Consider the following 13253-nt stretch of genomic DNA (forward strand, 5'->3'; position numbering starts at 1 on the left):
GTACCGAAGGCAGGCAGTGCAGGTCTCCACGCGGTCAGCAGCCCCAGTGACCTAGAGCACACACAGAGCAGCCGGGCGCCGTGTCACATGTTAGATCTCCCACTGCGGGGCTGCCAGGAGGGCATGGAACAGACCACCTCCAGTCGTACCGTGACCCAGCCAGCTCACTGCCTGCACAGCGAGCACAGACACCAGGACTGTGGTAGCCCTTCCCGGAGCACTGAAGTTAACACAGCATGTACCCAAGAAGTCTCACTGGACTTCCCAGCGTGGGGATTTGCAACGGCACAAGCAATGATGGTTTTAAACTAGAAAAGGGGAAATCCAGACTAGATGGAAGGAATAAATGCTTTACTATGAGGCTGGCAAAACACTGACACAGGTTTCCCAGAGGTAATATATGCATCATCCCTGGAAGCATTCCAGGTCACAATGGATGAGTAAATGAAAGATGCTTCTCCTCACTGCAGGAGGGTTGGACTAGACCTTTAAAGGTTCCTTCCAACCAAAATCATTCTGTGACTGACAAGGACAAGGGAGCTCCACCAACCCTCATCCCTACAGCCTGGCTTTCCCTTTTGATCCTTCCACACATGCAGAAATAAGGCACCTGAGCTTGAGATTTAAGAGCTTGATCAATCATTCACATAGAGAGGCATCAGACCGCCACATTAGGCACATTCGGTTTCCTCCTTCTCCCCACGTGGCATCCTGCCCATAGTGTAGAATTCCTTGTTTGGACGCAGGTCAACGAAGTGGGCTATGCGATTGGACATGGCGAAGAAAGCTGAAATCATGCCAATGTCCCACGCATCTTCACGGTCAAACCCGTGCCTCTCCAGCTTCTGGAAATGCTCTTCAGTGATGTTATTGGCTTGACAGACCGCAAGAGCAAACTCCAGCATTGCCAGTTCCCGGTCACTCAGGTCAGCCAGCTTCCAGTTCACAGTGACCTGTGAGAAGGCAGACCAGCAGAGGCAGCACAGATGGACTCAGCATACAGCCTAACTAGGCAACCAACTTCTTTGTTCTGCAAACAAGGAGGTTGCAGCACATAGGCTCTTACTCAGCACCTGAACTGTCATCAGAGGATGATGCCTCTCTTTTACCCACCTTCTCCTCTCAGGGGTTGGTGGCAGTTTTGCTGAGTTATTGAACTGGAACCCAACGCTGCCGGGATGCTGTTGCTCCCCACTGGTAGCAAGATCCCCCACAGATCAGGTTAAACCATCAGAGAACACTGCAGAAGAGTAAATGCTCTGCTCTGCAGGTCAGCAGTCCCTCTCTGCATCTTGCTTGAAGACTGATGAGGATACGCAGAACCCATCTTGAGGTCCTACTCTCTCTGCTCACCAGTAAAATCTACTCAGACAGGTACTGAGGTAAGGCCTCAGACATGAAGATTTCTGTGAACTACTGAAGACTTAATGGGTCAAAGCTTCGGGTGGCAGGGCATACACAAGAGGGCCACTCTCACTTCCCAGAGGACCATGTGAGGGAGGTAGGGCACACACTGCTGTAATGACACTGACCTGGTCAGCCAGTGCAGGCTGCTTGGAGTAGATCCGATGAAGTGCTCCATGTGCAATCACACAGTAGGGACATCTGTTCACACTGCTTGTAGCCACAATTATGAGTTCTTTGTCTGCCTTGCTGAGTTGTCCTACAGAGACAGCAGAGGATGTGTCACAGTTTGCTATAAAAATGCTCACCACAGCAAATATTACACGAAACTGGGAGGCAAATAAGCTCTGGGTTACAAGCTGCCTACAACCAAAGCTCCTGGATGACAGGACAAGGGGCAACAGTTTCAAACTGAAAGACCACAGGTTTACACTGGGCATAACGAGAAAATGTTTCACAGTAAGGGTGGTGAGGCACTGGAACAAGTTGTCCAGAGTGACAAGTGGAGTCTTCAAGTTCAGGTTGGATGTAACCCGGTGTAATAGGATGTGCCCCTGCCCATGGCAGCAGGACTGGAACTAGATGTTCTTTAAGGTACCTTCCAATCCAGAACTTTATGTGATTCTATAATTCACGTGACCAAATTACCTGCATAGTTCCTTGTGGGGCATCTAATTATATTGAAGGACATGAGGTTTGGTCAACAGGGGAGTAACAATTCCACAAGACAGAAAAACTCAGCAAAACAAAATCAGTTGTTGGCTGAGGAGGAAGCTGGGCTGGTGCTTCCCTGCATACAGGGAAGCAAACAGCTGCAAAGGATATTGTCTGTCCTTCCTGTGATGCCTTATGGATGATTTTACAGAAAACTGCAGTGCTCTAAAACCTGTTGAGCAGGTTTCATTAAGCAAACATTATTGGCAGCTTTTGAAAGCAGAAAGAAAACCGTAAGAGATTATAAGGTACCCGAGGACAGGTGTTTTGAGAACTTCCAGTGACCACCAGACCAACACACCACAGCTTAGGTAAAGAGGAGTCAGAAGAGGCCTGCTTTCTCTGGTAGCAATATCATATTCTGCAGGAGAGACACTGAAGAGGATGGGATGCAAAACAGCCCTACTCTTCATGTCAGACAACAACGGAACATGGGAACACAAAGGGGAAAAGGAAGTCTCATACAGGGGGGTGCATCGCTTCATGCCAGCACCACAAGAGAGCAGTGAGTTTCACACAGAGATCCTATGAGACATGCATAAGACTGCACTCCTTGCTGCCTCCAGAACTTGCCAAGACATCCCCTTGAGGCCTCATCTCACATCATTAGGAGAAGCAGACTACACACACCAAATTATTTTGCAAAAGATGGGGTTTATTTCTGTCCTGGAAGGCTAATAGGCCGAAAACACGTCCTGGCTTGCCCCACCCTTCTGCTGATGGGGGAAGTAAGGGTGTGAGGCAAACAAAGGCTTGGGCCATTAAGTCCCCTCCCAAAGTGATAAACAGGTACCCACAAGTGTTTAAGTACTTCTTTGTGTCTTGGCCAAATAAGGGTACGTGCTGACTTGAGACTAACTGTAATATTTTACTGAGAGAAATTAAATCCTTAGCTGTGAGAAGAAAGAAAAAACCCAACATGTGCCCTGCATCACTCATTCTTCTGCTGAGAAACACAATTAGTCAAAATACAGATTAAGACGGGCACTTCTTACCCACACACTGCTCAGCTCTCACTTCTGGCTGTGTCTTCCTTCTGGCAGCCTGCTCGCTGGCTGACTCTGCCTTTAACTCTCTATAATCCACCTAATCCTTTTTCCTCTAACCTCCTTGTCGGTTTTGGGTTTTTGTTGGTTTTTTTGACATCTCACCTCAGATCTCCAGACTTATCACATGGGTTGATCTGGTTATTTCTGAAGAGAGGGAAAGAGGGAGGGGGAAGGAGGTGTGGGTCGGGAGCACTCCTGGGGACTTTGTTTCTAGGAGGGGTATTGTGTTTCTGTGTTACTTTCAATTTGTATATAACTGTATATGTTTGTGTATGTATGCCTGTATATTGTGCCAAGATGTAAATAGAGCTTCATTCTAAATTTTCAGCCATCTGAGTCTAGTCTGTGTGATTTTCTTAAGTGCACAGGGGCAGGTAACTCCCAAACCATCACAGGGTAACCAAGCCCTGGTTTCACCTAATATGGCCAGTTTTGCAAATGCCATTTTGATTGGTGAATCGGTGGCTCTGCCTCACGCCTTACCAGCTTAGCCCTGATGTTCTGGGGTTGTACTACCTGGAAACTTAAGTGCCTCAAGTTTCCCAGGAGAAGGCATTTAAGTGCCTCATGATGTGGCAAAAAGTGCCACCAACATTGTGCTCTCTGAATCATAGAATCAACCAGGTTGGAAGAGACCTCCAAGATCATCCAGGCCAACCTAGCACCCAGCCCTAGCCAGTCAACTAGACCATGGCACTAAGTGCCTCATCCAGGCTTTTCTTGAACACCTCCAGGGATGGTGACTCCACCACCTCCCTGGGCAGCCCATTCCAATGCCAATCACTCTCTCTGAAGAACTTCCTCCTAAAATCCAGCCTAGACTTTCCCCGGCACAACTTGAGACTGTGTCCCCTTGTTCTATTGGTGGTTGTCTGGCAGAAGAGACCAACCCCCACCTGGCTACAATGTCCCTTCAGGTAGTTGTAGACAGCAATGTGGTCACCCCTGAGCCTCCTCTTCTCCAGGCTAAACAACCCCAGCTCCCTCAGCCTCTCCTCACAGGGCTGTGCTCCAGAACGCTCACCAGCTTTGTTGTCCTTCTCTGGACATGTTCCAGCACCTCAACATCTCTCTTGAATTGAGGAGCCCAGAACTGGATGCAGTACTCAAGGTGTGGCCTGACCAGTGCTGAGTACAGGGGAAGAATAATCTCCCTGGTCCTACTGGCCACACTGTTCCTAATGCAGGCCAGGATGCCATTGACTCTCTTGGCCACCTGGGCACCCTGCTGGCTCATCTTCAGCTACTATCTATCAGTACCCCCAGGTCCCTTTCCTCCTGGCTGCTTTCCAGCCACTCAGTCCCCAGCCTGTAGTGCTGCTTGGGGTTGTTGTGGCCAAAGTGCAGAACCCTGCACTGGGCCTTGTTAAATCTCATCCCATTGGCCTCTGCCCACCTATCCAGCCTGTCCAAGTCCCTCTGCAGGGCTCTCTTACCTTCCAACAGATCAACACCTGCTCCTAGCTGTATGCAAGAGGAGCAAAGCCAGAAACAGCCATGCAGTTCTAGACTCTGCCAGCTGTTGTTACGTGCTGGGAGAAGACACAGTGATGGAACGCAGCTGACGGTGTCAGAAGGGTCCTTTCTAGCAACTTTTCACATCTAGAAAGGAAGAGCACTTGAGGTGGTGATATGGTTTACCTGTGTCTTTGTTCATAATGGCATTGTAGTAAGCAAAAAAAGCTCTGAATTCAGCAGGCCTGTGGGACATAGCTTTGAACACATTGGGCAGGAATCCAGTCTGTTCACAGGGAAAGAGAAACAGAAACTGTCACTTAGCACAGAGAGCAACTTTAACATGTGAGGCTTAGAGCACAGTTTGTTAGTACAGCGGACTAGGGAATCTCTACAGACCCATTCTCCTGCCCCTTGAGCCCACATGCATACGACTGAACTTGTCATCAGGTGTAGCTGCAGTGTTATGCTGTGGCTAACTGGCCCACTCACTACAGCCACAGCACCAATAACCACAGTCTCTGGAGAGCAGCTTACCAGTGTGGCTGTCTCCACTTGCTCTTGCATTTCAGCATCCCAACCCTTCCTTTAGGCTCACAGGACATGAGGCAGGGCTGGCCCAACCTGAGCAGCAGGCCCTTTGCTGACAACTGCTCTACATGCTGGCACAAGGATGCTACCCTGTTTCACCTCCCATTTGTCCCCAGTAACTGCTGATGCCCAGGCTTTCTTGATCTCTCCCATAGAACTGTTTGATGTTTCCACATGCAGGACCAGCTCCGTAGGCCCCAGCCATCAGATGAGGTTTATCAGCCCCCATTGCCTAGCTGTCCACTGCATTTCTGAACAGTTTGGGTTTGCTATAACTGTGGAAAGGGCTCATAGGCTTTTCAGGCTGTCATGGAAAAGAAGAGCAATCCCTCACTTTCCTCCTCTGTATCACAACTACCTGTGCCTTCCTCATATCTTCCCCTCTGCTTGCTGCTAGGTAACCAAGGGGAAGCTCTTCCCTCATCTCCCACAAGCCACCAGGAACCTCTAGCAACAGAGGTTGGCAGCATTGTTTGGATGTCCATGTCTTCTGGTTTCACTGGCTCCTACACACAGGTCATTGCTGATCTCTGCAGTGCACAAACACACAGCAGGTTGCGTCATCACATGTGACACTGGAGCTGCAAACAGAGCAAAGGGATAGATAGACCCAAGCTGAAGCTGTAGCTCCTGGGAGAGAAGTCTCCATGCAGACGTGGCTGGTGGAGTCTTTCAGCCACCAGGAAGAACTATGCATCATTCCTCTCTTCAGTTGTGGAGAAGAAAACTTGTTCAGCTCCCTCTTTCTCCCCTTGCAGTTTGCAGCCTGTTAGGCTTGGGAGAAACATGTCTAAGTTCAAATGCCTAAACACCCTGAGCCCTTCAACACTGTCATCAAAACAACTTCTTCCTTGATTCTTCTCCCTTGAGTGTCAAAAATATGTCTAATGGTTTGTCAAATCAACACAGATGCTCTCCCAGAAAAACAAGCGTTCCAACTCATCTTGTGTGTAAGATACCATCTGAAACAACCTGCTACTCTCATGGAACCAGCCAGACCCAAAATCCTGTCACCACAATGCCCAATCACCAGCAAAATCCCCATTCTGTGGACTGGAAGGAGCTTTGCATGAAGTGTTGGCTACCTTGACCTCATGTCAGCTTTGTGTTAGCCCCAGGTGGATGAGAGTTGCTTTCTTACTGCTCAGTCTTTGGACCCTTTTGACTGACAATCTTGCAGAAGTCCTTTACCTTCATCTCCACTTCCTCCATGAGCTCCACGATGTCATATGGCATGTCCTTCTTGTTGGGTACGGGGTACCGCCCAACAGGCCTCTCCTCCTTGGTGCTGTATGCCAGACAGGGCTGCCTTTGGAGTGCCCCTGAGGCCAGAAGAGGTAGAAGCTGGAGAGAAAAAGGGCAGGGGAGTTTGTTATTTGGAAGGAGACATACCACCTCAGCAGCATGTGGCAGGAGGACTTTTCTTCAGCTGCTCCTATTTTGACAGAACTCGGAGTCACTTCTGTCACTGCAAGCTACTTGCTGCTCCACCAGGAGGGCAGTCAGGACCCTGGTATGAAAGCACCCAAGTCTTGCTCCCAACTATAGCCCAAAGCTGCTCTATGGGTATCTGGCAAGCATCACCTCCCCTTGCTTCTCTCTTAACCACCACCTCAGCTACAAGCCACAGCTGATGCTTCTTGCAGCCATGGGACAGCCCTCCTACACCAGTGCTGAACCTATGGCCTCTCCCCAGATCAAAAGGTGTTTGCCACTAACAATGTTGTTTCCTGCCACATAGCAACATCACATGGATATCCAGCAGGGGCCCTAACAGATATTCCCTGCCAAAAGGGTACAAAGAATAAATTCAAGGCCTTTTATTTTTATGCCAATGAGCCCTCTCCAGGCAAAGCCACCTTCTCTCCTGGAGGCCTAGAGCAGACAGCACTGGGCAGCGTTTGATACTGCTAAGACCAAGCCACCCTTCATAATGCTCCACTGCGGTAAGGTAATTTCTGCTCTTGTAGCATCCAGGCTGCAGATTGTGTCAGCTGCTCAGCTGTGTGGCAAAGGGCAGCAGCAGCTGCGTCTTTACCAGCACAATGAGCAGCTGAGCACAGGGCCTCAGTAGTGGGCAGTGGATGCAGCTGTGGAACCAGTGCCCAGGGATCCTGAGCCCAGCCTGGAGCACACCTTTAAGTGCTTCCTTGGTTCTCCCTGCACCACAGCAGTGCAGAACCTTCCCAGGATACCTCATCACCCCGCCACCACATAGTTGTCTTCACAGTTTTAGGATGAAAATAAAACCTGCTGGATCATACATTCCTTAAGGGTTTTTCCTTGACACTTAATCAGCTCTGGCCTGGAATGCCATGACACCACTGCAGCATAAACCAGTAACAAGGACAGCCATGTCAGAGGCACATCCACTTGCTGCTAGAGGGAAGGAAGACACTGGCAGAGCTGTACCAGACTGTATCCAGGACTGACAGTGGCGAAAAGAGCACTAAAGCAAGTGTAAACGAGAAAATCATCTCAGAAACGAAACTTCTGACAATGTAAGTACAAAGACAGGCCGAGGTGCAGCAGGCAGCTGCTTCAGGCCCCTGGAAGCAGGTTTGTCACTACACAGCTGTGCACCAGGTGCAGACCGGAGCGGGCCCGTACATGCCAAGGTTAAGGCTCTAGCGGGAGGACCTCCGCCGTTCCGCGGAGGCCACAGCCGGTGTAGACATCGCTGTTCTGTTCCACCGCCTCTCCCACGAGGGGCTGCCCGGGCCAGCCGCCGACGCAGCCGAGGACTCCGAGGCCAGCTCCGTCCCCTGGCCCGTGTTTGGCCAGGAGCCAGCCTCACCGCCTCAGAGACGCAGGGACCTGGTCGCTTCCCGCTGCCTGGACCCCACCGAGCAGCGCCACCCCCTTCCCGCGGCCCCGGCCGAGCCCCTACTCACGGGCGGGCGGGCGCGGCACAGCCGCAGGGCGCGCAGCGCAGCGCGGCTCATGTCCGGCCTCCCGCCGCGGGCCGCCTGCAGAGGAAGTCGGCGCCGGAGCGGGCGCGCAGGGCAGCGCAGGGCAGGGCAGGGCAGCGCAGGGCAGCGCACGGCACTGCGCGGCCCAACCTGCCCACCCCCGCTACGCCTCTCCACCCCCTTCGCTCCCCGGGCTGGCGGCGCCTTCCCTCCTCTTACAACCGCGACTCTTCTGGGAGCGCCCGCCCTGGCTGTCCCGCCCCAGGCCTGCCCCCGTCCCGCCCCAGGCCTGCCCCTGTCGCTTCCCTCTGGTCGCAGCTCCGCCCCGGAGCGAGGAGCGGCGATGGCGGGAGGCTGTGGTGCTGGCGGTGGTCTGCCGGCGGAGCTCGACGGGGAGGCAGACGTGTTTTGCGAGGCTCTCCGCTTGCTGCGGATCGAGCCCTCAGCTGTCAGCCTCGGCGCAGGGCAGGAGGGCGGTGAGGCGCCGTGCTCGGTAGGTGCCGTGGGGCAGGGCCGGCCCAGCCGGGCCCTCGGCGGGAGGAGCCCGCAGGCCTGAGGCTCCGCTGCCCCCACAGCGGAACGTGCTGCGGAAGCGGAGGCGCTGGGAGCGAGTGCTGGCGGCGAGGAGAAGGAAGCGGACGCAGGAGCGGGAGAGGAGCCGGGCCCGGCGGGCCGAGAACCCAGGTATGGGGCTGCGCGGCACGGCCTCGCCGGGAGAGATCTGTCTGGAGGTGGGCGAGGCGCCGCTGGACCTGGGCTGCCTTCACCTTACCCTACCATATCCCCTACCTGCCCTGTCCTCTCCCTTGCAGGGACTGCCATCCGGAATGGTGGCAGGGCCCTGGCCTCCCTCGCCAAAGAACGGCTTTTGCAGGCCCGGGACTCGGGACCCCGGCTCTGCATAGACCTCGGCATGGCTGCACATATGACGGAGAAGGTACGGGGGCTTGTGCACTGCTTGGCAGCACGATCCTTGTCCAGAGTGCAGAAACCTCTCAGAGATCCAGCGGACATGCCCCGTTGTATTCTAGATACAACCTGGCAACTGCCCTGACTATAGCATCAAGAATGCTTTGAGTTGGACAGGACATTTTAAAGGTTTCATTCAACCATCTCATCTGGCTGTCCATCTGCTTCTGCTCTGGAAAAGGGCCAAGGGAGAGGGGGTGGCTGAGGCAAGTTGCTGGTTTGTTCTAGCTCTGCAGGGAGACTGAGAAAATCTCCAGCTGGGACATTTGAGGGTGTGCACAGCAGCTCTCCTAAATTCAGCGACTGGCAGTTGCTGGCTTCTTGAGGCCCAGATACAGCTGAGCTGTGCTTTCCAGGAACAGCCTTTACAGAGCCTCAGGAAATCCTGAGTGACACAGACATCAGGGATATCTGCAGGCCATGAGTGGAGCTGTGCTGCCCTGGGTTTGTGGGTCACCTCTTTCTTGTCTGTTGAAGGAAACCAGCCGCCTGGCCTCCCAGATCAGAAGACTCTATGGGGCAAACAGGCGAGCAGAGAAGCCCTTCTGGCTCTACCTGACGGAGTTTGCTGAGGGCTCACTGATCTACAGGGAGTGTTTGCGCATGAATGACGGCTTCTGCAACTACTTGGTAAGACTATCTGACCGCAGCCCTCTCGAGGCTCCTAGCACCCTGCGGCTGTAGTGCTGGCCCAGGACAAGATGAGGTGGGCTGGGAGGAGAGCTGTGAGTGGTGTGGGAATGCAGTTCAGTGACAGTGGTTAAGATTGCACCTTCCCTGCCACCGATGTGAGACAAAAACTGACATGTAGTGGGGTGATGTGCAAGGCCTTCACGTCAGAGCTCAGTTTCTTCCGGCCAGCAGCAGAATTGTGCAGAGAGACGTGTTGTACTGGGGACAGGCAGACACAGCAGGCTGGTTACAGCTCACTCATTTCCTGTCCTAAGTTTCTGTATGCAGCTTGGTGTGAGATCTACATGTACAGGTTATGGCAGTGACATTAAGCCATGTTCCACAGCATGTGTGGGGCTGCATCTGATACTAGTAAGGGGAAAAATCCACCCCAGTGGAGATTCACAAATCTCTCATTTAAAATGAGGTAATTATTGCTGATCTCCCTTTCTCATTTTGATGATAATTTAATGAATTTTGAGGTTAAGTACTGTTCGGTGGTCGTCTAGAAATATTTTCTAGTCTAAAAACTCCTTTCTGCAGAAGTTCAGACACCTAAGGCAGAAGTGCTAGATCCAGAACATTTCTGTGAGTGGGAGTGGGTTTTGCTCTGGCAGACAGATTTTGGGCTGATGGGTTCCTTCTCCCTGTCTTCATTTTTGAGATGGATACAACTCAAGAAAGCTACCTGGACCTGTTCCCTTTAGATGCAGTTGTTTATCTCACTCCTGACTCAGAGAATGGTAAATATTTTACATGCTTTAGGCACAGGGGAACTAGGGCAAAAGGTTGGGTTTTAAGCTTTTATTTTTGACACTACGGCATGCTTCAGGTGATTGACTTCAAGGCATTTATGTCTTAAATTGCATGAACTGTACTGTGCATGTGGTTCTGTTGCTTAGTCTCATACTATCTCAGTCTGTTTTGACACAGAGTGAGGTTTCAACTCAGGGCTGTGTGAGATCTGCAGAAGACTTAACTGAAAATCTATCTGTAGACACCCCTGTAGTTTGTAGCAGAGATGCTGTGGCAGTTTTGGATACAATTTTAATTACATCTTTCTCTGAAGTAATGCAGCAGCTATAATGTTCTCTTTGCTGCTAAATTGGCTGTTATTTTCCTCTCTTCCCCCATTTCTAACCAGCCATATGTTTGTGGGGCTGTAGGTCTCTGTCTTGTTTTACCCAGATGCCTCACTCTGATAAAAGAGTCTGGCACACAAAGTAGGAGAAAAGTTTTAGGAGGAGACTTTGACAGTGGGCAGATGTCTGTGAAGCAGGTTGGGACCAGACTGGGCAGCTCAGCCACAGCAGGACAGGAGTTACATAGAGCAGTGCAGAGGACCTCTGCCACCCTCTGCTTTCAGCCTGCATCTGTCTCCCCATTTAAGCCCATGGCTGAACTCTGTCAGCTGATTGTAACCCTCAAGAGTCCTGCATAGTCTGAGGCTCCAGGGTAAAGGGTGAGCCTGGCCATGGCTTTTTCACAGGAGGAGGTTCTTTCTTGAAGAATGTTGTAGAGCAGGATTTTACTGTTGTTTGGTGGTGAGTAAATGCTTATTTTTGCTTCTAGTCCTCGAAGATATTGATGCAAATAAAGTATACATCCTTGGAGGCCTGGTGGATGAGAGTATTCACAAGGTGAGTAGTAGCCTGTTGGAAGATGAAGGTGCTGACTGCCCCATTCTGTCCTGAAGAGCAGAGACAGGGCTACATTTGAGACATCACTGTTGAGCCATCAGCTGTTTTCGAGGTTCTGCCTGGGTTCAGCACCAGGCTGAGGGAGATGGCAGCAATCTGAAGTAACCTCAGGAGTTTTCAGCTTTGTAGCTGCTCATGCTCAGTGATGTGTATGTTCTGTATGTACATGCTGGACACCTTGTTCTTGTTGCCCTTGCAGAAGCTGACCCTGCAAAGGGCGCAGGAGCAGGCCCTGCAAACAGCCCGGCTGCCCATCCGCGAGTACATGGTGAAATCCACCAGCAGCAGGAACTACCACTCGGAGACACTGGCAATCAACCAAGGTGAGCCTGGAGCCCTGTTGCATGTTGGGGCCAGAGCAGGAGAGGGCTGTCATGGAGCAGCAGTGCTTCTGAAATAGAGGTCCGGTGCTGCTTAACAGGAGGAACACTGGGAGCAGAGATTTCTCTTGGAATGTTTTAACCCAGCTGTTTTAAAGAGCTTTGTGTGCTGCTTTGCATCACTTAGGGGAGCAGGACTCACATCAACCACTCTGCACAAATTAGTGAATGGTTTGAGGAGGTCTTAGGTGGCTGCAAGATAGACAAGGACTCAGACAGGGAAGGCCTGTTGGGCTCACTCAAGGCTCGCACCACCAGAGTGGATGGTTTGTGTGCTGTACCACTCTGATAGCTCCATGTTGCAGCCACAAGCTGGACCAGCTGGTCATGTCAGTGGATGTGCCCATGCCCCTCCATCTCTGCTGGCAGTCTGTGGCTTTGTAATGTAACCACTTCTGTGCCAGAAACTGTGGTCATGTCCTAGGCCAGCTCTACTAGTGTCTTACCTCTGATATGAGGACTCTGAGGCCAGTTCCCTCAGAAGAGGGCAGAGGAGCTGGTGGGGAGCTCTCCAGAGCACCAAGCAGAGCTGCAAGAGATCACATATGCGTCAGGACAACCCCGATGGGGGGACATGGTACCTGAGGAGCAGTGGTAGAAGCACAGCAGCTGTAATCCACTGGATATATTGTCTGCAGTCAGAATAGTGATGGGGGTACCTTGCTTTAGGTGACTTTGCTTTTCTCAGCCAGAGGTCCCTGGAGTCATGTTCAGAAGAGCCATCTGCTCCTGCACGAGCTGCCTCAGATACTTGCTCGTCAGGCTTTTAATCAGAGGCAGTGCAGACCCCACCAGCTGCTGTAACTTGTGGGTGTTTTGCAGCCAGTGGGGTGTGTGTTACTGTGCTTGCAGTTGGCACTGCTGTCACAACATGGCACCTCTCTCTGTTTCCAACAGTCTTTGATGTTTTATCCACTTACTACACGACCCGAAGCTGGCCAGCAGCCCTGACGGCGGGAGTTTCTGCTGGAAAAGGCTACGTGCTGCCGGATGCAGTGAAATAAGGGGAAGCCATTGAGCATGACAGTGCAGCATTTTGTGATGCAAGGAGCTGTGAAGGCAGGAGAAGTAAACCAAAGACTCCAGGCAGAGGCATCAGCATGACCGTGCATAAACACCTCTGAGTAAGGACCCTGCTGAGAGTGATGCGTTCTACCTCATCAGCTCACCCCTGGAAGTGACTTTTCCCCTTGAACAAAGAACAAAAGCCAGTGGAGGCCAGTGCCAAAGAAAGACTGATAATTTGGTTTGGATTCTCTGCAGATGCTTGTTCTGACTTGGGCATCTGCATTTGGTCAGGGAGGGAAAGGAGAGCTTTAAAAGGTATTTCTTTCATCTTGATTAAACTCAAGTAAGGTGAAGTGAGTATTGCAAATCTCAGTGGTGAAGAAAATTCCTTCCCCTAGA

The 13253-nt window shown here is 51.7% G+C and overlaps 2 protein-coding genes across 2 annotated transcripts; one reads left to right on the plus strand and one right to left on the minus strand.

The window, feature by feature from the left end:
* Positions 1–334: 334 nt before the first annotated feature.
* Positions 335–8229, minus strand: LOC135173632 (uncharacterized). Its single transcript, XM_064140677.1, has 5 exons — positions 8108–8229; positions 6405–6557; positions 4809–4908; positions 1533–1663; positions 335–953 (listed from the first exon to the last, which is right to left on the minus strand). The coding sequence occupies exons 1-5, from the start codon at positions 8156–8158 to the stop codon at positions 672–674; spliced, it is 717 nt and encodes a 238-aa protein (XP_063996747.1). The 5' UTR covers positions 8159–8229; the 3' UTR covers positions 335–671.
* Positions 8230–8431: 202 nt separating this feature from the next.
* On the plus strand, positions 8432–13221 carry TRMT10B (tRNA methyltransferase 10B). Its single transcript, XM_064140678.1, has 8 exons — positions 8432–8618; positions 8701–8809; positions 8938–9062; positions 9572–9724; positions 10431–10509; positions 11339–11406; positions 11666–11789; positions 12744–13221. The coding sequence occupies exons 1-8, from the start codon at positions 8469–8471 to the stop codon at positions 12848–12850; spliced, it is 915 nt and encodes a 304-aa protein (XP_063996748.1). The 5' UTR covers positions 8432–8468; the 3' UTR covers positions 12851–13221.
* Positions 13222–13253: the final 32 nt, after the last annotated feature.

This window comes from Pogoniulus pusillus, chromosome Z (assembly GCF_015220805.1).
Source record: "Pogoniulus pusillus isolate bPogPus1 chromosome Z, bPogPus1.pri, whole genome shotgun sequence".
In the NCBI taxonomy this organism is placed as follows: Eukaryota; Metazoa; Chordata; class Aves; order Piciformes; family Lybiidae; genus Pogoniulus; species Pogoniulus pusillus.

Excerpts from the sequence above, each read along its gene's own strand:
- LOC135173632 (XM_064140677.1), bottom strand. The coding sequence starts at position 8,158 with ATGAGCCGCGCTGCGCTGCGCGCCCTGCGGCTGTGCCGCGCCCGCCCG. Across the intron at positions 4,909-6,404 it reads TGGAGGAAGTGGAGATGAAG|ACTGGATTCCTGCCCAATGT; the intron begins GTAAAGGACTTC and ends CCCTGTGAACAG. Across the intron at positions 1,664-4,808 it reads CATTATGAACAAAGACACAG|GACAACTCAGCAAGGCAGAC; the intron begins GTAAACCATATC and ends CTGTCTCTGTAG.
- TRMT10B (XM_064140678.1), top strand. The coding sequence starts at position 8,469 with ATGGCGGGAGGCTGTGGTGCTGGCGGTGGTCTGCCGGCGGAGCTCGAC. Across the intron at positions 8,810-8,937 it reads CCGGCGGGCCGAGAACCCAG|GGACTGCCATCCGGAATGGT; the intron begins GTATGGGGCTGC and ends TCTCCCTTGCAG. Across the intron at positions 9,725-10,430 it reads ACGGCTTCTGCAACTACTTG|ATGGATACAACTCAAGAAAG; the intron begins GTAAGACTATCT and ends TTCATTTTTGAG.